The following is a 22,204-nucleotide window of genomic DNA, read 5'->3' as shown; positions in this document are numbered from 1 at the left end:
CCATTGTTGCAAGAAGGAGACGCCGAAACAATGGAAGGAGATGCCGAGAATGCATTTTTCACCCTTGTGTGGACATTTTTGGGATGAATGAGGAAACTATCATTAGAACATATCGCCTATCCAGCCTTGCCATTTTGGACCTGTTGGAGGAACTCAGAGCGGATTTGGAGCCAGCTACGAGAAGGAGTCCCGCAATAACAAAACTCCTTGCAAGTTTACTATTATTATTATATTTATATTATTATACGCCAATTTTTCTTTTGTTCTTCTTCTGATGTCTTGGTATCTCCTTTTCACTTCATCCACTGTTCGCCTGTTTTTTCCAACAGCATTAACTTTTCACCGGTTTTCTCCCACACGGCGTTCCTTTGCGCGACCGTCAGATTCCTTTGCTGCAGCTCATTGAAATGTTTATTCGCTTCCTCTACCAACACTTCTAATTCCAAAGGGTCCAATTTCACTTTGCGCTTTCGCTCTCTCAAACTCGCCATGCTAAAAACCATGAAACACACTAAACCCTCATTTAAAAGGGCGTGTCTCCAACACGTTTGCACCTGTTGTCATTAACGCAATCACTCTTAGTAAATCGCAAACCGCGGTTCAACCCCACATGCAAATTTCTAGATTGCGCACGCAGATTAGTACAAGCAATTTGGGATCTTAGTAGATCTGGCCCAATGTGTTTAGTAAGTTCAGCACTTACGGGTATTGTTCACCTAAAAAAACGTCAGCAAAACAATAGTCATTTAGACATTAGTTGATAACAGATTAGTTAAATATATTACAGTTTCATACAGTATTGGAACAAGGAGCAACCACAGAAAGCTGTTAGATGAAGAGCTACATGCAGGGTGCACCCCTCCTTTTTCTCGATGAGGTAACCAACTCCTTTCCACTCATTAATGTTATCACGTTGCCCATTTGCATTGGGGTTAAATCCAAATAATGTGTGCAACTAGGTAAGACTTCCTAAAAAGTTATCCCTATTTGAAGGATTTATCACCTAGAGAGTTTAAAAGAGCAAGAGATGCACAGTTTTTGGAGAGAGATCTGTGGCAGTGGGATTGTTGTAGCCCTAACATAAATCTCAAGGGTAATATATGAACAGTACACCCAGTGTACGATTTGTTTAAACAAAATACAAACTAAAAAAACAGAGAGGATGACAAATGAAAAAAAATTAATGGATAAAGTTAGATGTCATATATACCGTCTCACAGGTGAGGGTAGGCCTGGTCGATACGGCTAAAAAGCCTATCATGATAATGAAGTTTCAATTGGGCTGATATTGATAACTAACCTTTAATCTGAATATAACCTTTATCTTTATCAAGGCACACAGGTTATAATTATGTTAACACAACAATGAAAAACACAAATAAAATCACACAAATAAATAAAAATACTGCTTTACCAGCAACCTCTCTTTTATTCACAATCTCTCCATCAGCACTCATTTTCTCACTCTGGTGTTGTGCATGTGGTTTTCTCGCTGGTTTGTAAAACGCTGGTGCGGCAGATTGCAAGTCCTAGTTGCACCCAGTAGCAGAGCAGCAGCAGGCAGAGCCAGCCAATCTGCTATAACTAAAAAGCCTGGAGAAACTCTAGCAGTGAAGAGCGGCTCCAGAGGATGAGTGACACCATGAGGAGCAGCCAGTGGTAGCACCAGAGATTTTCTTTTGCTGGTGCTATGGGGTTGCTTGACTTTTCAGTGAAGGTGCCCTGAAATTTAGGGTTTCCCATTAATGTGCCAGTTTAATTTCTATTACAACACCCCCAACAAACATACACATGCATGCACATACGCAGTATGTGCTCCGCAACTGTGTTAAACACAAGACAAGATTAAGGGATATAGATGTAAGGTTCACAAGCCTACCTACATGAACACAACTATGAATATAACATTTTACACAATTATGCTATGGTCACAGGTTCGACTAATCAAACTCTCGGTTTCGTATGTGAATAAATTATATATATTTATATATACATATATATATATATATATTCCCATTAATGTGCCAATAGCTACAGTTTAATTTCTATTACAACACCCCTGACACGCGTAGACACGTGTGTACATACGCAGTATGGCTCCTTGACTGTTAAACACAACATGAACCCACCTCTGAATATACAATTTTGCACAATTATGCTACAGACACAGTTTGTCTAATCAACAGTATTCCGTCCCATATATGATTAAATAATATATATTTAAATATATATATCTTCATTAAATTTATAAGCACAGAGAAAAAAACAATCATGCACTTACCATAAGACTTAATAACAAAACAATGCATCTGGTGTTGTGGTTGAGTGCGAAGGCATCAATGATTTTGTTGCTGTCCAGGGCCCTTGGTCGCTCAGTGTTTATAGCCAACAGGTGGTTTGAGAGTCCCCACTGCTGTTCCTCAAGTCGTTTTTTCTTTGTTCTCTCCTGTCAAAGAAACAAGTGGTGATCCAACATCTTGGATCTGAGTCCAACCCTTCGATCGGCCATCTTGTAGTCCCCTTTGATCAACCATTTTGTTTGTAGTCTTTCTTTGTCCATGCAATGGAGGCGTGGCACTTTGAACCCTAGCCACCATTTTGTTTTTATTCTACGAAACACACACTCACCTGTATGTACAGTATTACATGTTAGTTATATTGTGTTTTCATTTTGTGTTAAATAAAAGACTTTTGAACGTACATGCTGTCTATTTAATTGTACAAGAGTGAATGTTACCAACTCGACTCTAACCTCGACTCCAAAATCCTTTGACCATTACTAGCTGTTTTGGTAATTTCACTAAGAGTTACAAACTGACAATTTAGTACCTTTTTATGAGACTGAATTATTGAATTGGCTATCTTTTCCCTTCTTTAAGGGTGGTGCTCCTGAGGCGATCTAATGTGAATTGGATCTTATTTTTTATTATATTTTATAATTAAACCTGATAATCATTCATTATAATTGATAGCCAAATTTAACCCAAATTCCCTATTAACGTTGCGTAAAAGCAATACAGAGACAGAATCAGTTTATTGAATGTAGACTATTAATCCTACGAAGGCTCTTGCACTCTGCCTCAAAAAGGTTATGACTACCATTATACACACAGACGTTTTATCGCAAACAGGCAGTCATTTTCCAATGTTTGATGTTTACTTAATTTGGCTTGTGTTTTATTTCCTGGATCAGGATTTTACATTCATCACCTTTAGTGTCAGTCCGCACAAACAATATAGTATCGGTGTAGCGGCTTCTTGTTTCCTACAGCCGCTGAGAGGCTGAGACTGGGAGGATTAACCTTTCTATTACACGCTGTCCAGTGATCAATGTCTACTCCAAGTTGTTCCGTTTATAAAGATGTTATTGAAAAATTAAAGGAACAAAATACTGGCAGAAGACTGTGAGCTAAACGTGCGGTAAACGAAAAATGTGCGCTCCCAGGTCACCCCCTCTCTCTAACCCCAACATCCAGGTGACAGGTGAAATTATATAGATTAATTAATTAAGGGGTCCATCCCATGTCACGTTACCACACCGAAATAAGTGAAAATAGACAAAAAACAAATCTAATGCAAAAATATGGCTCCTACAATCGGAATACTTCCCATCGACTTTGCAATTGAACCCCTGGCTATCTTCATAAGGTGAAATTTGAAGGAATTGCAGGGATGATGTCAATCACAAAGTACTGTAGATGCGGATGATCTCCTTTTATACATAGAAGACTTTGGCGGGTCAATGCTTAAAGTTTTGGAGCTGCTTCAGTCATTTGGCTATTTTTCCAGATATAAACTAAATTGAACAACAACCTTACCCTTCCCCGTCAATCAGTTAGCCATGGATGTCAGCTATTCGCACTTCCCATGTAAGGTAGAGCTAATATCTTTCACAAATCCTGGGGTGCAAATTACACAAACTTTTAAAGCGTGGTTGAAATATATTTTCAGTCCCTTAATTGACAGGACCAAATTAGATCTGACACGTTTTTCAGCTTTACCCATTTCTCTTGCAGGCCGCATAAACACAATTACAATGACAATTTTACCCAGATTCCTGCAATTGTTCTGAATGATCCCTGCCTATCTTTCTATCTAAATCATTTAAAAAACAAAAAGATGGATGAAATAATATCCACATTTATCTGGAACAGAAAAACTGCACGGATTCATGACATTTTGCATTCTTTGAAGACATTTCTTCAAAGCTCTAAATTGGCTGGGGTCTTAGCCCTGCCGAATTAGTTACATTATTACTGGTCAGCGAACTTTTCTAAGCTGCCTTTCTGGCTTTCTACATTTAGAGATGGTATAGGCCCTGTCTGGTCCATCATTGAAATAAATTCAAGTTTGCTTGCCTCACCCATATCCTTAATGTGCGTCCTCTTACCTGTGAAAGGAAACAATTATCTCAAAAATCCTGTGGTTCAGAACACTCAGAATTTGGTCCCAATGTCAGCACCATTTTGACTTTAAACAAGCTCACTCCCTTCACTTCAAACCCTTTTTTAACTCCTGCCCTGATGGACCCAGCGTTTAAATGATGTGACAGAAAGGGCATAGACTTTTTTAAGGACCTTTTTGTGAATAAGTCATTCATCTCTTTCGACGCTTTAATTAAAAACTTTGACAATCCTAGATCTAACTGTTTCAGATATTTACAGGATAATAGCTTTATCATAGAACAGTATACAACATTTCACCTCCTCAGACCAAACTTCCCTCTTGAAGAATGTTTATGGTCAAACCTTAAAGGACAGAGTTCAAGAGTATAGAATCTAATCCAGCACGTGAATCCTTGGTCAATGGCCAGGACAAAAGATGCCTGGGAACAAGACCTTATGATGACTATACCCGACAATAGCTGGGATTTCATCATTAGTCACATTTATTCCTCGTCCATTTACATCCACCAAAAAATAGCAGGAAAATAAAGTGCATTAAGTGTTCTTTTGTGTCATTGAACTTGTAGACAATGACTCCAAACACCCCCACACTGTCTTCTGCTGATCTGCAGAAAGATGCTCTGATGCTTACAGCTCAACTTTCAATCTGCTATGTCACTGGAACATTACTGACAAACACTAGCTGGTGCGGGACGTCGCTGACATGGCAAACATATGTGATAAGCATGGGCAGGATGATGACAGTTGTCAGAAAACAGCAAAATATGGGTATGTTGTTTATATACTTTTCAGCATTGCATCTCACCACCTAGCTCTTGGGTAACAATAGCATCAAGTAAACACTAAACACTTGTCTCAGACTCAAACCATTGCTCTGTTGTCTGCTGCACTGCAGAAAGATGCTCTGAAGCTTATTAGTTAGACATATAAATTGGTTGGGCTCTGATCAGAAACTGCTTTCATGCGCTTGTACCCTGTGTGTGCAAGTGATACATGGCTCTCAACCATGGTGGCAAATATGGAATGACATGTTCACAATTTCTGCAAGGCAAAGTAATTGTAATGAAAGCTAATGTTAGCTTAACTTAAGTTACAGAGTTAAATAAGAGAGGATAATGAAACTCAGCTGTCTAATTTTCACAATTTTACCACAATGAAGCTTGTTTAAAGTTGGATTTTCAATGGACATTCACTCTGGATCCAGCAGCATCTTCCTACTTAATGTTGGTTGTGAGAGGACAGGAAGCTCACCTCCACGCCCTCTTAAAGGATAACTCAACCAATTCCACTGGTCGAAGTGTGTTTACAGGTCTTGTGGAGTACTGCTTCATATGTGAACAGGGTAGTATAAAACCTTTTATGGCTCCTGAGAAAGCTGCAAGTAATCTGATAAATTCCCTCCAATGATGTCACTCAGTGGCTAATTTGCATTGTGAGTAATATAGGCGGTATTTTGAAAAGCGTCCACTGCTCTAACATTGTGCTCCTATAACACAGTTGGAGTCATTATGTACAGTTATAAAAAGCAGCAGGACCAGAGATATCAGTTTGTTCTTCCATGCATTCTTCCTTTTAAACCTACATTACCCACAATGCAACTTGGCTACTGACTGACATCACTGCAGGCCATTTAGCAGATTACATGCAGCTTCCTCAAGAGCCACAAAAGGCTTTGTACTGTTTTTTTCCACATATGCAGTAGTACTCCCCAACACCTAACACCTAACACCCTAAAAAGTTCCCCTGACAGTGTCAATAAATTACTGTTTCAATGACACAAAACCGATTTTGTTTTGAAGTACCTTTGTGCTGAGTTGCCCATAAATTAATACTAAATTGTTCTCATGTAGCACACCTATTGTACATGCTAATGTGTAATTCATTTATTTTATATAAATATTAGAAAAGTAAATAATTACTTCTTTTTTTTTTTAGCTTTAATGTAAGCCAAATCCATGCCAAATCATTTATATAACATAAACAATACCAGAATTGTATTACTTTACTGGACAAATACATTGTGCATACAAACTGTATATATCTCACATGCCACGCAGTTTTCCAGCCTTTGCAACCTTTGTCAAATAAATCCAGGGTAAACCGTTTGTATGACCTACTGAGCAACTGGATGTTTGGGAAGAACTTAAAGATAAAATCATACTGTAGTTATTTTTTAACTACTGTAATATTACTTTTACAGGGTACAGGATGACCATAAATCTGAGAAAAGGTCTGGACATTCCAGGGAAGAAAGAGGGTGACACTACTCACCTGTCACTATTATCACTTTAAGAGAAAAGCATTGTTGTACATGTGAAGAATGTCAGATTGATTACTAATTTTAATTTTGCTCTCCTAAATACGTGTCCCTCAATTTTCAGCCCCCTTCACACCCTGACCAAGATTATGCTGAACTGCCCCTGTCATAGGAGATCTTTATATTTTAAATGGTTTACTTTTTACTTCTTAAACTAGTTTGTGTAAAGTTTACATTCAATGTAGTTTATAATTTGTGGTTCGTGGTTCAAGTGAGTACCATCCGGGATGGGTGACTTTCTGCTAATGGCAGGCTGTGGGGTTGGTTTTAGGCCTACCTAATCTAAAGTGGCCTCTTGCCACTTAACCAGCCAATAGTGCCAACCTCGACTCATGGCAGAGCCTTTTTCATGGCCAAGAAGTCATAATGGATCAGTAAACTTATTCACTTAGCATGAAAAATGTACAATTCATAGTCATCATCACGCTACAGACATAAATGAAATCAAGTAACTCTAGACTGTAAAAATAAATGTCCAATTCTAAAGTTGGTTCCAAACTGAGTAGAATTTATTATACACAAAATTTTAAAAACTGTAGCTTGGATTTTTTATTTTACATACATGGTCTTCTGAAGTGAGTCAGATATTTATTCTACAGCATGTCTCTAAAGCCAGCATTGTCTCGCACCATGCTGCTGTAGACTGATTTGTACACCTTCAAAACATCCAGAGCTGAAGGGCGGAGCTTTGGATCTTCCTTCTTACACTTCTCGTGGATCTGAAAAAGATGGAAATGGACTAAATCCCCTCCAGGTACTCTTCCCATCAAAAACCATGTCAGGTCTGGGATTTTCCAGATGTCTGTCCTCTCATCATATGCAGGCATGAGATCGTCTGAAAAAGGCATCCCTTCATTTCTGAATGGCCACAGCTGCTCTGGGGCTACAAAGTTCCCAGTGAGCTCCCGGTGGCCACATTTCACCAGCAAGCCTCTGGACGGGTCTACCTCAGGCAGCGCATCCACATCGTTCACTACCAGGTGAAAGTCACTCGTCAGTAGAAACTGAGAGAGAGTTTTCTCAAGACTGTTGGAATCACACATAACCCGCCGCCCAGCTGGGCTGTTATGGAGATAATGGAGGATAGAAACATAATCCATAGCCAGCCTCAGCCGGACCTGCCATGTGTTGTGTTGCTGGTGCTGCTCTTGTGCAAGAACACTATCCAGGTTAATCAGTGAACCGAGTGGGTGGTGCTCGGTGACCAGGTTGTTGTCTTCAAGACAATAACCCACCAACTGCACCACCTGGGGGCCCTGCAGGGCCACTAACATGGACAATCCATGGAGAAAGTCATCAAGGTAATCCACAGAGGATAGTTTGGACAGAGCCACCTTCTGACCCTTCCACTCTGCCAGATAGACCTAGGGAAAGAAAAGCAGATGCTGAGGTCAGGTTTTTTTTTAATAATTAAAAGAGGTATATATGAAGAAATGAATGTAGTCCATAATGACACTATCTCCAAAACAACAGCTACACAGGAACATCAGTTTTTTTGTTTTTCTCTACTTCCCTCAACAGGATGCAGCTTTCATTGAGAATTCGGACTTGAAATATTTGCTGCTTAAGCTACAGGAAGCCATGAAATAATTTTCCACTGGAAAGGCAGCTGGACGGGTTTTGGACCAAAGTTCTATAAAGCTTTCTGTCCTTGCACCTGTTGTATGTATTTGAGAAACTTTAAAAACAAGAGGCTCACATACTCTCTTAGTGAATCAATATATGTGCTTTATTAGATCCTATTACTCTACTAAATGATGATCTATTAATAATAAGTATTAAAAAATTGTCTGGGAAAGCATATAGCAAATATCATCCACCCAGACCAAAGAGGATTTATTTTAGGCAGGTACTCCCCCGTAATGTCAACAAATTTCTCACTGTTCTGTAAGCCGCTTATGACAAACATGATTGAGCTGCTATATTGTCTAAAGATGCACACAAGGCCTTCGACGTGAAAGAATGTATCAATTTACGACACTTCAGAAGTTTGGATTTGGTGACTCATTTATAGAACAGGTCAAAATTTGATATACTGCTCGAAAATCTTTCATTCTAACAAATGGAGATAAATCCAGTCCATTCTCCTTCCAATGGTGCGTTTAGAAAGGGGATCCATGGTCTCCCTTATTGTTTAACATTGCGCTGAAGCCCCTGGCAACATCCAGACATTAATGAATGGTGCAAAGGTAAAATACAACATGCAGTCATGACTCTGGTGTTTGTCCCCAAAAGTGGCACAAGTCAGAACACACACAACCCTGCTTGTTGTGTCTATAAAGAGGGTGGTCCAATGGCTCCGAAGGCCAGACCGGCTATCAAAAAACAAAAACAGAGAAGCTTGATAACAACACAGGAGAGAGGAGAGGAGTGTGACATCACTCTCTGCTCAGGACATATTTACTCTACAATATCTTTTCATAGAAAATAGTTGTTTCCTGACATCTAATGAGACTGATTGTTGTATATTGGACCTATAAGCCTCATACCAATTTGAAAATATTGGAATTGGCCCAGCCCTAGGGTGCAAAAAATTAAATGTATAATTTATTGATCAACATCCCAGGCTAAGGTCTCAGACTTCTCTCCTGTGCTGTTGCTAACGTTCTGTTTTTAGCAATGGAAAACACCTTCTCTGCTGAAATGCTATGACCAGTAAAAACCTTCGTTATCCAAAACTCTGTACACCAGCAAGTATTTTGAAATGAAAAAGAATGTGGACTGAGCGGTGTTCTTCATCTGAACAGAGTTGCCTTAAGTTTTGTAAAGAATCGCACTACATGTTGGTTGGCTGCCTCACTAGTGCTGTAGTTTGGTGCCCTGCATGGCCAACATTAGACTCTTCAATTGGTTTAACAATTAATTTCACTTTCTAGTTCACTTTCCTAATTATTACGTTTTTAAATCCAAAACACAGCCAAATGCTTGTCTTCTTTCAAGATCAACTGCCAAGTAATGTAAATACATTTATGCGCAGTGTATGCAGTCCAGTTCACTGTGCCTTTGCAGTTCAGTTCAGCCTTTTTCATTCTGTCGACCTCACATTATTAAAGATGCATTATAATCACTTATTTTATTCTGTCGGCGGATCAAGAATCTTAGACAAATGCTTCATTAAACAAGTTTTCCCCGACCCCAGTTATAACTACAATATCATTTGAAGTCCTGGATGGGAGAATTGACAAGACTTAGCTCAAAATGAAAACTGAGTTCGGGATGGACATGGTTTAAGCAAGAACCCCCTCTGAGTACTGAGAAGTAATGTGATAATGCAATAATGACTATTGGCTAATCATGGATCGGAACGTCAACATCGCAACTGGTGTGACACCATTGCAAGATGGTCTCCAATTGTTCCTATAATTCATTTTACACGGTAAACTATGCCAACACATAGTGTAAAGGACCATCTACCTTCTTAACAGCTCCCTGGCCTATCAGCTTCAGCTTGCGGACATCTGCATTTATCTGTGCACACTGGAGCCAGGGGGTGCAGTTCTTCATGGTCACCATTTTAAAGTGTTGAGGTGTACAGCCTACATGAGAGGACATCAGCTGCCTGTCAGCATGATACACAGAGCTTAGATACAGGTAGATCAGGGCATTGCTGAGGAGCAAAGCAGCAAGGCAAACCACCACCACTGGAACACTGTGAGATATAGTACTGTTACTGGTCCGACTCATGGTGCTCTGCATCTGAAATGGAAAACAAAGGTGGGAAAGAAGAATTTGAGTTTACTAGTACTTAAAAACCAGGCTGAAAAACAGTGTTTTGCTGCCTCCTCTGGTTAAAAGTTCCAAACCTTTTTCACCACGACAGTTTGCCTTCCAGGAAAACTGTCATGGTGAAAAAGAAAATGTGCACATGTATTCCCATATTATACAATACTGTATTTACCTTGTTATAACAGAAGGCTTTTCACCATACTGCGTAGTTGTTTGGAAACAATTTAGCCTTACGTCAAGGTTGGACAACATCATTACCACTATAATCACTCAGTAACTGTGGAGGACTCTAAATCGCACAAAATGCCAATATCTACAAAACGTTTCTTTAAACAAGAGAGGAACTCTGCTTCTCAGCCCGATGTTAGGTTCATCATTTATATCAAATGCAGTGTTTCTGGGCTGCCCTACTCCTCCACCTGGCCTGTTTGCTCTACGTATGAGCCCAGAGACCTGCATCTGCAACAGCAAAAGTGGTTGGTTTACGACTCACAATCCTCCAACCCAGCTTTGCCACTGGTTGACTGTTTGACAAACACACTGCAAGAAAAACACGACCCATTAACACCAGAGTGAGAAAACAAGTGCTGACGGAGAGGAAATTGTGAATAAAAAAAGACGGGTCAGCTCACCGGTATTGACTGTATTTTGATTTATCTGCATACTTTTATTGTGTGTTTTTCATGGTTGTGTTATCATAGAAATTATTACCTGTGTGCCTTGATAAAGTGGTTGAATCAAAATAAAGAGAAATTAAACTTTATTTCACCTGCTCTTTAAAAATGATAAAAATGGAATTATCAATATCTACCAATATGAAACTTCACTGTCAGGATAGACTTTTCAGCCATATTGCCCATGCCCAATATAAAGTAGTCAAAATGAACTCAACCATAACAATCAACCGCAGTAAAAGCAACATAAACATTAACATAAGCCCTTATATATGAAAACGACTCATTGAAAGCAGTTGAAAAATGTAAATGTTATAGTGCTTTTCATCCAGAAGGATTGCAGTGCCCCTTTGCTTGTATTTGTTGACAGACCTGTATTGCCTGCTCTAATATGAGGGCGACATTGACGTACAGTACATTCCAGGGGACAGCCTGTCTGCATTTCTATGGGCTTGGTCTCGAATTGCCTGAGCTATCTCCATAGTGCTGTGTCAGCACTGAAGAACGGTCAGGCTGCCATTACGAATGTCTTAGAACAATCCAAAATGTAACCAATTTTCATCAATAAAATCATTGTAATCGATCAAATCCCAAATTATGCAAATTGTATTGCTTATGTGCCTTTCACGAACTAAACCAGATTGACAAATAATCAATAATCATATGGCCTAAATTAAATCTCTACGCAAATATAAGTGTTAACAGTTTAGCATTGTTGTTAATAAAAGCTATAGGCCTTAAATTATCAATACGTCTTTGTCTAGCTTAAGTATTATAGAAGACGTTTCACTTCTCATCCAAGAGCCTTCTTCAGTTCTAAGTAACTGGAGAGGAGTTGGCTGGCTTTAAACTCTGTGTGGGAGTGTCCTTACAGAGTCGTTAAGGACACGTGATCTGAGTTTCAGAGTCGTTAGGGCCACTTGTTGGTCAAACCGGCCTTCATATGGGTTGCTAAGGCTAGGTGAGCCCAGGTGTGAGTGGTTGTTAAGCTGTCTGGGGAGAGAACTCAGTACAGCATTGTAGGTGGGTGATAAGTAATGTCTTAGGCCACCTCCTCTGTTCAAAGACAGTCGTTCCAGTTTGACACAGATGGATTCCTTTACTCCTCTTTCAAACCATTTGTCTTCTCTGGACAAGATGTTTACATTGTTGTCCTCAAAAGAATGATTTGTCTCCTTCAGATGTAAGTGGACAGCAGAGTCTTGACCTGAGGAGTTCGCCCTCCTGTGTTGTGCCATTCGTTTATGGAGAGGTTGTTTTGTCTCCGCAATGTCCAAATCTGTGCAGTTGGACTACATTACTCTGTTTATGCCTGGGTGTTTTGTCCTTAGGATGGACAAGTTTCTGCCTGAGTCTTGGTAGGTTTGAAGTTAACCGGACTATGATGTTTACTGAAGAGCCTCCTGAGTTTCTCAGATGTGACAATGTTATTATGTTTTTCCGTCTCCTCCTCCCTGTCTGCTCTGGATCTTTTAGGTGTTAACCCTAATTTCTAATAACATATGTTTGATTTATTGCCTCTGTTGTGTTATCACGACTTATTGAAATTTAAATAAGCTGATAATCAGTGAGTGTAGAGGGCTTCCATTACCTCTAAGCCTCTGATTATAAACCAAAAATCTATCTCTGATTGTTTGGTCATTGATCTGGTACACCAAGTAACTACATTTGGTTAGGACTTCTATGTCACCATATATCAAAACAGTTCAAACTTAGACATAAACTCTGTTGTATTATTCATCCTTACTCTTCGAACTCCATACTGGCTCATCAAAATAAGTGTGACACCACGGTGTCTCTGTACACTTAAGCTAAAAACCGGGTTTTTGTAGATGGTGGTTCTCTTGAAAGGTACCCAACCCTGCTCCAACAGTGAGGCTCGCTGCTAGAAGCAACCTTTTCACACAGATTCCGACAGAAGCTGTTCAGTACCGATAGTTTTTCACAGTACTAGCTACATCCGAGCGCATGCACAATAGCCACAGTTGTCCGGAAGGTATTATAAGGTACTGTAACAGAATACCGATGGGTGTAGCTAGTGGCATACGTAGTATGACGGTTATGAACTAGATGCGTCGGACATTTGTTTAACGACCACTCACCACCAACTTTAACAGGCACAGCATGTTTTACGTCAAGTCAAAGTAACAACAAGACAGAAATGATAGATTTAGCTACGTCAACAAAATGTAGCGTCATTCACCAACATACCTGCCACACCACACGTTCACATGATGTAATGATTCAGCAAAGGAAGACAGCCTGTCTGCTACTAGTACCAGAGAAAACATTCAATATGTTTTGTGGTATAAGGCATGTTTTCACTCATTTCACCAGCACCGAGGAGCCGGATTGGGGAAAATTGCTTCCGGTCAGGTTTACAGAATAAAAGTGTTTCCAACAATCCAACAAAAACAACACCGAATGTGTGTGTGTGTGTGTGTGTGTGTGTGTGTGTGTGTGTGTGTGTGTGAAAGAGAGAGAGAGAGAGAGAGAGAGAGAGAGAGAGAGAGAGAGAGAGAGCGAGTGGTGACTATTCTTTAAGATGTACGTTCATAGAGATGCCTTTATTTTGAAAAAGTGGAAGTGGCGTTATTGATTCCTACCAACGACACAGGCCACAGGTTTTTACTGAGGCGATTGGAAGACGTCTGGCGACAGCGAACAGGTACCGTGTTGTTTTGTTTATTAATGTCAAAGCATTTCTGTTTGTGCTGTCGCGTCGAGTTAAACAGCAAGCCAACGCAGGCTATAGTCTAGTCATCTTTAGTTCAACTGATCACAGCTCAGATTCGTTGTTTAACCTGTCAATACACACACACACACACACACACACACCAACGCACAAGATAGCTAACCCCAGCTCATGCAAAATACTGACATGGAAACCTCCCTCATCAGCTAATTAAGGAGCTAAATGAAGTTACGACAATAACCTGGCCGCTTCTTATCTCTACAGTTTGCATGCTTAGATCAAAAGGGTCTTCATTGTTCCCTTAAAAGCATAGCGCTAGTTACAGGCGGCTATTTTCTTTGACCATTTCCTGTTAAATTCAGGCGTGACATCTGTTTTGTTTTTCGTGGGGGTGTCATTGCATGATGAACAACAGAAAGTATTCTCATTTTTGAACGTGAAATTGATACAGTTAAAGGCCGTTTGTGTTGAGGTCTACTTTTAATTCAGCGCATATTTGTGTTTTCTACCTTATCCTAGTATTGGCTACATGTTTTGCGTTGTTTCAGCGTTGGCCAGCTGTTACTTAATGAAAGCAGCAGCCGTGTAATAATGAGGTGGATCTAAATAGTGTTTTAGGTGCTGTAATAGTACAGGAAAGTGAACATCTTCAATCTTTAACGCTATTGTGTTGTCTGGTGGATTACGTGCTGTGGTCCATGAGTGGGATGAGCCCTGTTTCCATAGTTTCCGCTATATCCTCAGCGGGCTGTGATGTCAGCACAGCACTGCCCATTCACACCCCTCCTCTCTCTGTTATTTCCACCTCACTCAGTCAACAGCGATGAGTCACCAAGCAAACTGATCATCTCAATGATTTTCCCTTTGTCATTTATAAGCATCCTCTGAGCTTGTGACACACAGACGCTTGCAAACTTAAATGAGCACGGTTGGATCTTCATGGTGGGAAGCAGGGTCAGGAGGTATAAGAGATACCATGGGATGACATGGATGTGTCAACCATAACAGGGTTTTCCCTGGCTCACAATGGGCCTTTGGGGGTGACTGTGCACAACAGTAAGCATGATTGGTCCAGGTACAGTTAGTGCTGGGCAATATAATTGGAAAGGAATAAAAGGTTGGATTTAACCACTATATTTTGAATTTAACCACTCTTTCCTTTTTACATTCGAGTTTTATGATAAAAAATGGGGTTACTTGTTGTAATATTCAGACTATGTACACGCTTTGTTTTAGCGCTGTGTCACTGTCCTTATTGTCTGCACCACTCTCACTGTTTCTGTTAATGTTGTGTCATTTCAACCTAACACACACCTGATGATTGATTGGTTGTAGGCATTAAATCATTTATAAATGTGATGTGAATTGATATACACTTAAGTATACACTGCTCAAAAAAACTAAGGGAACACTTAGTTTTTTTACAGATAGCACAGAGTCAGTTAGACTTCAGGGATATCAATCTGTCCATTTAGGAAGCACAAGTGATCATGAATCATTTTCACCTGCTTTAGTGCAAATGAAGTGACAACAGATGCAGAGACAAAAGCAAGACAACACAAAAAAGGGAATGGTTTTGCACAATGGCCACAAACAATTGCTCTGTCCTGATACTTTCCTAACTGATTGTAGTTTTGTGTTCTGCTAGTGTCCTAGCAGTGTGCCACTACTGGTAGCATGACGTGGTGCCTGTAGCCCGATCAGGTTGCACAGGTAGTCCAGCTCCTCCAGGATGCGGTGAACAGTTGGGAATAAATTGAACCTATACACAAATTCAAAAACTGTTAGAAAAATGCCACGTGCAGCATTTCCTATCCATATTTTACCCTGTGCGCTGAAGAGTGCCGGGATGAAACTGCAGGCTGTAATGTTTGAGTGAAATTATCTTTTCACAATAAAGACAGCAGATGTCAGAAGGTACTCAGCAGGATGGTGTATTTGCAAATGCTTGTGCAAATTGGTAGTATAAGAGTCCTTTGCCGGTACCATACATTTGCAGAGACAGCAAATTGCTTCAGTTAGGTCATTTGGCTTGCTGGTTGCATCCGGTTTGAAACCCCAACTGGTGATTTTGACTTATTTTTTGCAGCTAGCTCCTCCATAATCGCATTCACTGAAAACTGTCAAACTGAGTAGAGCCAGGCCCGGCAGATGTAATGAAAAAACGGCAAGAGTTCACAGTTTTCTGCTTCCATTCACAGTCGAGGCTTCAGATCTACAGGTTGACATCCAACTTGAGGTAACTGACTTGCAGTGTGATTCAGATTGTAAAGGAGAAATTTGCCTCCACTGGCCAGGACACATTTTGTAATTATCTCTTACCAGGATACCCAAATTGACAGCCCTAGCATCCAAAGTTGTGTTCATATTTTGGACCACTTACCTATGTGAACAGGCTTTTTGGGACTGACTGAATGGAGAAACTGGGACATGTTGAAAGTGCACTGAATTTTCATGCGACAGGCTGTTCACTTAATTAAAGGAATAATTTGTTGGTGTTATTTATTGGTAATAATGCTGCATCTGGCCCCTGGACTAAATTGAGTTTGAAAATAACTTGTTTCCATTGTCATCAAATGGATGACAAAGGCATTGATGCCATTTTTTGATGCCCTCTCGTTCCCCTGACCTAAATCCAATGGAGCACCCATGGGACGTTATGTATCAGTGCATCTGGCGCCGCATCCAGGAGCTCACTGGTGCCCTGATTCAAGTGTTCCCTTAATTTTTTCAGCTGGTTTTTAAATCATCAGTGTAGTTTTCTTCTTCTTACTTCTTACTTTTTGGTTGACATTATGCTTTCAAAGTTATTGATTTTTACTTTATGTCCATTACCAGAGATATTAAAAGTTAGATCCCCCTTAGATTGAATGTTGTATGGAGATATCCAGATAGAGAAATAATATATCATCAAATGTACCAACCTTATTAACAACATTTAAGATAGTAAAATGATTTGACAGAAACTCCTGTTTTACTAAGCTTTAACACTTGTTTTTTTCAGACTGATGCTCCAGACAGCCATCTTATCCACAGTGAGGACCAAAGCGTAAATTGCAATCAGACATGCTAAAGGAGTAAGGTCCAGCAGGGATACTTCCTTCACCTCCCTCATATTCCTACTCTTCCACCAGGCTGCTGGAAGAAGGTGTGACAAGAATCCTTTTATGCAATTTGCCCAGTTAGTGGTTTCTCACAGGATAATTCTAACAGCCTCTGTTCACATTTGCAGCCCAGGCAGAAGCAGCAAAAGACACTGTGATAGCCACAGGCACGATGAGAGTCCCTGTGTTCTGTGTGGTGGTACTGTTATTCATCTGTCACAGCCACAGCCTGGAAATACAAAACCCTGTGTATGGGTTCAAAAGGTAAGAACAGAATTCTCTCTTTTGTTTGATTATTTGATTTTATGCTAATGTTCAGGCTCATAATTTTATTTTGGGTTACTACTAGAATAGGTTTACATGTTTTAATGCTCAAAAAGCGCATCAGTTTTGTTCAATGCTGCAGTACTCTATTCTCCCCTCTGTCTGAGATGCTCTGTTTTAGTTTCTGGCCTCCCTCCTGAAAAGCCCAGTCAGCTCTGATTGGTCAGCTGACACACGCCGTCCTGAGCCAGCACCTTTCTCTTTGCTGTCTTTCAATATTACAACATTAGTCCAACATCACCCCAGACTGGGAGTAGCAACACCTGATGCAACAGCCTGATCTCCATAATAAACAGTAAAGCAACATAAAACATGGCAAAACTTACAGCATGCACAAGAATCTATATAAAACACTGAAGGAATGGAAGAAACTTAAAAGCACAACATCTCTCCTGTAAATCTTGCATCTTAAAATGTTTTTCTCATGACCTGTTCTTCCCTTTCACATATGTAGCACACAACAGAATACTGACCGTGGCAGATGTGTTATCCCCTACTGGAAATACTAGTTTGATCTAGGCGAGGTGTGACAGTGGGTAGTGTGTGTGAGATAAGGAGGAGGACTAATCTGTAATGCTGACTGTTTATCAATACTACATGTTTTTGATCACACTCGCAATATCAAGAAAAGAGTATAAAGCAATATATAGGCAAGCAGAAAAGAGTATGAAGCAGCAACACTCATTGTAAGAGAGCAGCTCCCGTTGGCACGGACTTTGGGCTTTTTAACTGTTCGACCTTTTACCTGGGCAAAAAACCTATATAACACACTGAATGAAAGGAAAAAAACAAAAAAGCATAATATGTCTCCTTTTAAATCTTGCATCTTAAGATGTTTCAGTAGCCATGCTTCTCTTACAAACCATGTCAGCCAAGCTTGGTGGATGACATATGACTCTAGATTCTATTATTCTCAGATTCTACTACATACTTGATTGTTCAATTTTAGCCGCAGCTTAATTTTAAATTGGAAATGTTTCTCATCTTGTGGACATGGAATATTTTTCTGTATGTTGGTTATTGTGTTGAAGTGTAGCTAGGCAGTACAACTGCTACCTCTGTCATTTATTATGTGTCCTGTTGTAAAGCAGAAAGTTAACCACATCGTTGTTTTTCCCTAAGGTCTCGGGAAAATGTCCTGTCTGATCCCAGCGACTGCATGTCCAGGACTAAGCAGCAGCAGGTCTTCACAAACTCTCATAATTTCTCTGTAGATCTCCGGATGCCTGGTGTCATCCCGAGTGGGGTGAGTCTGTTTCTCTACTACACTACTACTTATACATCCTGGTCTTTTTCAGACAAAAATGCCAAACATGGGGCGCCCATTAGCTCATTTGGTAGAGCGGGCGTCCCATGTGCGGAGGCTGTGTCCTCACTGCAGCAGCCCAGGATTCGAGTCTGACATGCGGCCCTTTGCTGCATGTCACCCCCCCTCTCTCAGCACAGTAATAATTTCATGAAGTCACGAACCATATTTACATTTTGATTAAAAGAAATAGGGAATATTTTTGATTCCTCTGAGTTCATATTGTAAAATAAACTCCTCTCCTTCCGCTGAATGTTACTTAACAGTCAACATCATATAAGTACAGTGTCCACATACTTAAATTTAGTTTGAACTTTAATCACCTTTTACTCTTAACATCAGTCAAGAAATTAATGTACCAGAAACTTATGCCGCTGGACATTTCAGCAAGTGATGTCCACTGTCTATTATTCAGTAATGAATATCAAATTGTGTTCTTTAATGTTTCAGTCGGACACTTACCTGTGTATGGCATTTCCTGTGCCGACTAGTCAAGATGCATATATTGGTGAGTATATTTTCCTTAAAATATTTATAGTTGATAAACATGTGGGTCACCCTATACCTAGGCCTGAAGGCACAAAATGGAGGGGTAGAGCTGGGTGGTATGGGCAAGGCGTGCATTGAGCCAAAGTGTGCACTGTCTGAGAGGTAGGAGGCACTTCACTGATACACAGTTTCCCCAGCTCCAATGCCTTGAAGATTGAATCCAGTGTTTCAGCTAATAACATTGTGGCTTGGCGGCCATTGAAGACAACAGAAAGAACTCAGGTGGCACAAATGAGGAGAGAGAAGAGAGGGCTTCCCATATCAAGGGGGCCATGGAAGTGTTTACTAAATATAATAATAATATTAATAATAATAATAATAATAATAAAAATAATAATAAACATCACTACAGTCATGGCTTTCATTGATCTGTGGGCCACTTGACTCTGACCAAAGTTTGTTTTTGAATCAGCTTTGACAGCAAATCAAGTTTAGATGGTCAGAGAGAATTGAGTCTGAAAGCCTGAAGTATGTTGAGTGACTCTAGCATATCATTAAATATTAAATAACTTAACCACAGTGCCTTTCCTCCACAGTGGACTTCATACCTCATGCCAGTATGGAAACAGTCCATCACATGCTGCTGTTTGGCTGCCAGACTCCTGTCTCTACCAGCCACTACTGGTAATACTTAACTCACAGCTCACTGTTAAGTGTGTGAAAGGAATGTTTTCATTGGTGGGGTAAAATATTATACAGTCGTGGTCAACAGTTTGCATCTTGGCCATTTTCACCTCAATTGGATGCTTTTGATAACCATCCACAAGCTTCTGGTTGTCCTGGTAGTGAATTTTTAACCACTTCTCTTGACAGAATCTGTGAAGTTCAACTTAATGTGTTAGCTTCCTTGTTTCCTCAGCACAGTCCAAATGTTCTCAATGGGGTTCAAGTCAGGACTTTGGGAAGACCATTCCAAAACTTTAATTCTAGCCTGATTTAGCCATTCCTTTACCACCCAACTGCACCCAAGAGCCAATCTTGAACAACTTTCTCTTTGGTGGTTTTTGGTTGACTCTTGACCATCCTGACCAGTTTTCTCTCAGCAGCAGGTGATAGTTTGTGTTTTCTTCCTGATCATGGCAGTGACACAACTGTGCCATGCAATTTACACTTACAAACAGCTGTTTGTACAGTTGATCTTGGGACCTGTAACTGCTTTGAAATGGCTCCAAGTGACTTTCCTGGCTTGTTCAAAACAATAATGCTGAGCTCCTTAGACTTTCCCATTGTAGTGTTCATGGCTGAGTCTAATGGCTGTATCAAACAAGCCCTATTAAAATGGGCCCAGAAAAGTCAGCAGCTGTTATCAATCAGAATCAGTCAGAAGAAGTTTAGAGGCCATGCTACAAAGAACATTTGATTCACACAACTTTCTATAATCAACTAAATTGATCGTCCTATAGACCTTTTTCACAGCAGCCATTTTGACATTAAACAGCAGGGTAAACACAGGTGTTACCAATGACACTTATTAAGATTCTGTTCCATTCAGGTCAGACAGAGTCAAGGTGCTGCTATTGTGCATGTCGGCTCACTAGAAAGTCTCCGCTACACTTAATGCAATGGAACCCTCATTTACTGTCACTAATGAAACCTGTGTTTACCCTCTATTTCATGTCAATATGGCTGCTGTGAAAAAGGTCTGTTTACTGTATGTATATTATTGATCCAGCAGATTTGGTCATATTTTCAGAAGACCTATAATAAATTCATTATTGAACCAAACTTTTTATAACAAAGTAGTTTGTCTTCCACTCATTCCATCACAGAAGAATGAGAGCTGTAGAAATCACTGGAACTGAAGACTGCCATGATAAACATGTTCTATACAAGTGTATGTAACTTTGGACCACAACCGTATATATATATTTACATACATACATGCATGCATGCATACATACATACATACATACATATACGTATGCTCTCTTCTTGGTTTATATTTAAGCTAGACTTATCTCTGTTTTTATATCGACAGCTGTCACCATGACTTTGTGTATTGTGAAAGGTGACAAACCCACAGAGAATTAGCCAACCCTTCCGTTTCCCTCAGCTCTGTGAAGCTTTGTAGAAGGCAGCTGTTTTCAGTGACGAGGCTCTTGTAAACTCACTGCACACTAACCGTGCTTGTCTGCTGTTTGGTGCTGAGCAGATAGAGATAAGATGGTGAAAATAGTGGAGCACTTAGCAGCTAAAGAGAGCTAAAAGGAGAGTGAATACTGGAAATTCATCAAGTCGATACAAACATGACAAAGGATGTGTTGGCTGAATGTGCAAACATGTTCACCATATCGACTTTACAAGTTGATAATGTGTCAGCGGTTTCAGCTTGTTCTGGTTCTCTGAAGGGGCCAAACTCATACTGATTTAAATATCTGTGTAATGATGATTATGTCTCTTGTGTCATGCCCCTCCGCATTTTGTTACTTAACACTTACTTTGAAAGAGGAACTGCTCAGACTATTGCAAGTAAGGTTGCCCTTGACCTTCCCCCTTTTGAATATACCAATAACTGAATGACTAAGAATATTCAGAAACACTATGACAAATAATATGATATAATATAATATAATATAATTGCAATACCACAGACAGGTGTTTTAGTTGCTCTATAACTACCTCTATGATTTACTATTTCCCATTATTCATTCGTTTCTCTCAAGGGACTGTGGAAGTGCACAAGGCACTTGTGAGGACGGATCTTCCATTATGTACGCCTGGGCTCGGAATGCACCACCTACTAAATTACCCAGAGGTTTGTCTCTCAAAGTGTTGATTGAAAATTACTGAAAGTCATATTTATTCACTGACTTTAAGCTGTATAGCCATGTGGAGAGTTTTGCTGTCTTTTGACCAGGCTTTGAGATCTACTGTATCTCTAAAAAATGTTTAAATGCAGTGGATATAAATGGAATGTATTTTGTAGTACTTACATTGTTGAGAAGTAGCTTGTCAACTTAGTAGACAACATAGACCTGACTTAAAGTTTTCAAAGGATCAATTATTGGGTAAAAAGTAGTTATGATGAATGTGAGATGAATAAAGATCATGAATGGTCAAGTATGGGCTTTTTCATACAGTTATTCATATCTTTCTATCTTTT

The 22,204-nt window shown here is 39.8% G+C and overlaps 2 protein-coding genes across 4 annotated transcripts in view; one reads left to right on the top strand and one right to left on the bottom strand.

Annotated features, from left to right (window-relative positions):
• Positions 1-7,210: 7,210 nt before the first annotated feature.
• pomk (protein O-mannose kinase) lies at positions 7,211-13,468 on the bottom strand. The gene is made up of 3 exons (XM_084382554.1): positions 13,335-13,468; positions 10,138-10,419; positions 7,211-8,087 (listed from the first exon to the last, which is right to left on the bottom strand). Exons 2-3 carry the CDS (start codon positions 10,417-10,419, stop codon positions 7,317-7,319), a joined length of 1,053 nt encoding a protein of 350 aa, XP_084238680.1. The 5' UTR covers positions 13,335-13,468; the 3' UTR covers positions 7,211-7,316.
• A 241-nt stretch (positions 13,469-13,709) lies between these two features.
• Positions 13,710-22,204, top strand: part of pam (peptidylglycine alpha-amidating monooxygenase) — a 43,950-nt gene continuing 35,455 nt past the window's right edge. For 2 of the 3 annotated variants that reach the window (XM_084383307.1, XM_084383305.1), the window contains exons 1-7: positions 13,710-13,791; positions 16,823-16,966; positions 17,051-17,186; positions 18,369-18,492; positions 19,003-19,060; positions 19,638-19,725; positions 21,765-21,856. In XM_084383307.1, coding sequence (XP_084239433.1) covers positions 17,095-17,186; positions 18,369-18,492; positions 19,003-19,060; positions 19,638-19,725; positions 21,765-21,856 — 454 coding nt within the window. In that variant the 5' untranslated portion in view covers positions 13,710-13,791; positions 16,823-16,966; positions 17,051-17,094. Of the gene's footprint in view, positions 13,792-16,036; positions 16,058-16,822; positions 16,967-17,050; positions 17,187-18,368; positions 18,493-19,002; positions 19,061-19,637; positions 19,726-21,764; positions 21,857-22,204 lie in introns of those variants that run through there. The other variant, XM_084383306.1, reaches the window with a different exon arrangement.

Source organism: Pagrus pagrus, assembly GCF_965226575.1.
Source record: "Pagrus pagrus genome assembly, chromosome: 19".
In the NCBI taxonomy this organism is placed as follows: domain Eukaryota; kingdom Metazoa; phylum Chordata; class Actinopteri; order Spariformes; family Sparidae; genus Pagrus; species Pagrus pagrus.
Note: the sequence above shows the minus strand (reverse complement) of the source record. Positions and strands in the feature narration are given on the sequence as shown.

Excerpts from the sequence above, each read along its gene's own strand:
- pomk (XM_084382554.1), bottom strand. The coding sequence starts at position 10,419 with ATGCAGAGCACCATGAGTCGGACCAGTAACAGTACTATATCTCACAGT. Across the intron at positions 8,088-10,137 it reads GCCAGGGAGCTGTTAAGAAG|GTCTATCTGGCAGAGTGGAA; the intron begins GTAGATGGTCCT and ends TTCTTTCCCTAG.